This window comes from Capsicum annuum, chromosome 3 (assembly GCF_002878395.1).
Source record: "Capsicum annuum cultivar UCD-10X-F1 chromosome 3, UCD10Xv1.1, whole genome shotgun sequence".
Taxonomy (NCBI): domain Eukaryota; kingdom Viridiplantae; phylum Streptophyta; class Magnoliopsida; order Solanales; family Solanaceae; genus Capsicum; species Capsicum annuum.
The window spans coordinates 241027546-241030438 of NC_061113.1; the positions used below are offsets into that span (position 1 = coordinate 241027546).

The 2893-nt window shown below is 38.4% G+C and overlaps 1 protein-coding gene across 1 annotated transcript; it reads left to right on the top strand.

The window, feature by feature from the left end:
- The first annotated feature begins 1351 nt into the window (after positions 1–1351).
- LOC107864927 (ankyrin repeat-containing protein ITN1-like) lies at positions 1352–2561 on the top strand. The gene is made up of 3 exons (XM_016711326.2): positions 1352–1933; positions 2086–2145; positions 2259–2561. The coding sequence occupies exons 1-3, from the start codon at positions 1352–1354 to the stop codon at positions 2559–2561; spliced, it is 945 nt and encodes a 314-aa protein (XP_016566812.2).
- Positions 2562–2893: the final 332 nt, after the last annotated feature.

Genomic DNA, 2893 nt, shown 5'->3' on the forward strand with positions numbered 1-2893 from the left:
CATAAGCCTAGCATGGGTCGATCCCTATTTATGTGTTTATGGGTGGTATCCCTGAGGCATAAGCCTAGCATGGGTCGATCCCAGTTGATATGTACTGGAGGCAGCCTAATGGTCACAGTACAGTATAGTAATGATTACAAAGATGATAAGAACGAAGGTAAAGTGATTGAATAAATACAATGTACAGGTTGTCACAAGTTCTAGTAAGTGTAGTCCACCCCTATTACGATTTATTCACTTGTTTCTGATTTCTATTGAGCTCCTATATCATATATGATTATTTAGAGCTTTACATACTCAGTACATATTTCGTACTGACGTCCCTCACGGGGGACCTACATTTCATGCTGCAGGCACAGGTGCTTCAACTCATTCACAGCATAGATAGGAGCCAGGTCATACAGCTATTGTTGGTGAGCTCCAGTTTGCTTCGGAGCTTTCCGAGTCGGTTCCTTATGTTTTGTTATTGTACAGGAGTCATGTGGGGGCGGGGGTTTGTCCCGACCCTAGTTATGTCATGTATATCCTAGAGGCTTTGTAGACATAAGGAAGGGTAAAGTCATGGAAGTTTATATAGTGATGTCATATTTGTATATGTGGTGGCCCCGACGGCCAAGTATAATATATATATATATATATTTGTGCGTGTTGTGCTGATACAGGTAATTAGACCCTTCTATATGCAACGAAGTGCTATCCAAATTTTTTGTGACATGTAAGTGAAAGTACAGGTATTTGAACGGGTTCTCCCGGGCCTTCTCGGCTTCGGGTGCCAGTCCGGGCCTATGGGATTTTGGGTCGTGACAGAATCTTAAGAGATCTAAGTATTACTTTTGTTTTAGGAGGTTTAATAAGTTGTTAAAACTGTTTATGTTCATGATATTCTTTCAGTTTTGACATGAAAGCGAAATACGAGAACATCAAAATCACATTCTTGTGATCAAGGCAAACACCAGATCCCTTTCTTCTTTGAGATTCATTAAGAATCTTTTTCCTGTTAGGATAAGAGACACCATATTTGTCCAGATTTTCAGCACATAGATTTCAGATTATAAATGTGTAATATTTGTGTAAATACCTTTTAATACTTAGATATAGGAGATATTATTAGAGATGTAATAGTTAGGAATGACTGATATTAGGGGATACATGGAAGATATTATGGGATTCATGGAAGATCTTTAGGGATGTACAAGGAAAACTCTTTCTATTTAATGACAAAACTCTCAACTTGAGAGATCATTCAGCAAAATTGACATTTTCTATATAATAATATTTCGTCCAGAGAAAGCGAAGGACTCATAGGATTATCATTGGGAGATCTTGGATAAAACACACCAAATCAAAAGGAATGGAGGCGACCTTGTATAATGCTGCGATGAGAGGCAATATCGGAGATGGCAATTTTCTGTTTGCTGATCATTTTAAAAGGAATGAAGAAAACGGCTACCAAGTCACTCCAAAGGGCAACACGGTCCTCCATGTCACATCCCTCTATGGAAACTCCCATTTCGTGGAAAACGTCCTTAAGATTACTCCGGCATTGTTATGCTATCAAAACAAGAAAAATGAAACCACTCTTCACATAGCAGCTAATGAAGGGCACACTGAAGTAGTACATGTGCTACTTGCACGTATAGAACATCATAATACTAAGGAGAAACTCACGAGGATGACGGGTACTAGTGGAGATACAGCCCTGCACAAGGTCGTGCGGAGCCAACATCTAGATGTGGTTAAGATCTTGGTGAAAGAAGATCCTGAATTCAAATTTCCGCCTAACAATGTGCAGGAGACGCCACTGTATGTGGCGGCTGAATCTAGTTTTCATGATGCTTTGATTAACATCTTAGAATCCTGCAAGAAACCAATTTATGCTGCAGGTCCATCTAACAGAACGCCGTTGCATGCAGCAGTAATTCAGGAACATAAAGTACATAATTTTTGTTATTTGTTGTATCAGTATTGAACTTCAGTTGACTTTCCCATAATATCTGTTGATGATTTCATAATGCCTATTGTCGAACTATATTTCCAAGAAGATCTAACCCCTTATTTACGCATTTATCGTGTTGACACATCCAGATTGCATTAGATCACTATGGCGTTGGAATAAGCCTTTATGCGAGGAACTTGACTTATGGGGTTGGAATTCACTGCGCTATGCTGTTAAATTAGGATTGGAAGACGTAGTTTCTGATATGCTGGGGTGGAAAAAATCCTTAGTGTACCTTTCGCCAGGCAGTGAAAATGACTAGACGACAGCAATTCACATTGCAGCCAGTGAAGGTGATGTAAACATGATAAATAAGCTGTTAAATCACTGCCCCGATAGTTGGGATATGCTTAACAGCAACCATCAAAATGATCTTCATGTTGTCGTACTGAACAATCAAGACAAGGTAGTCCACTTCTTATTAGACTCTGATAAGTGCGACAGCCTTGTTGATGAGCCAGATAGTGACGGTAACACTCCTCTCCATTTGGTTGTTGTCTCTGGTAACCATGTGCTTGAATTAATAAAACATTCTAGAGCAAAGCCGATGTCATTTATCAAATAAAACCATACCCACTTGATACATCATTGTTATGCACAGTGACTGTTTTGTGAAAAATTTGACTTTTGAAGAGTGTCACCACTAATTTTGAAAAGGAATTAAGAAACCTTTATAAATACTTTAAATGATTCAAAACAGAAAAATTGTTTTAAGTCAGAGATTCTAGATAAAAGGTTCCTGTTAATGTTTTAGGAAGGTGTTAGGCACCTAAAACGTCCGCTAACTTGCGGTTATCCTGACTGTTTGAAAACATTCTTTGATTAACTTTGAGAAGTTGATTTTTTGAAAAGAAAACCGATTTTAGCAATATTTTTGTGTTTGGTCAAAACCAGTTT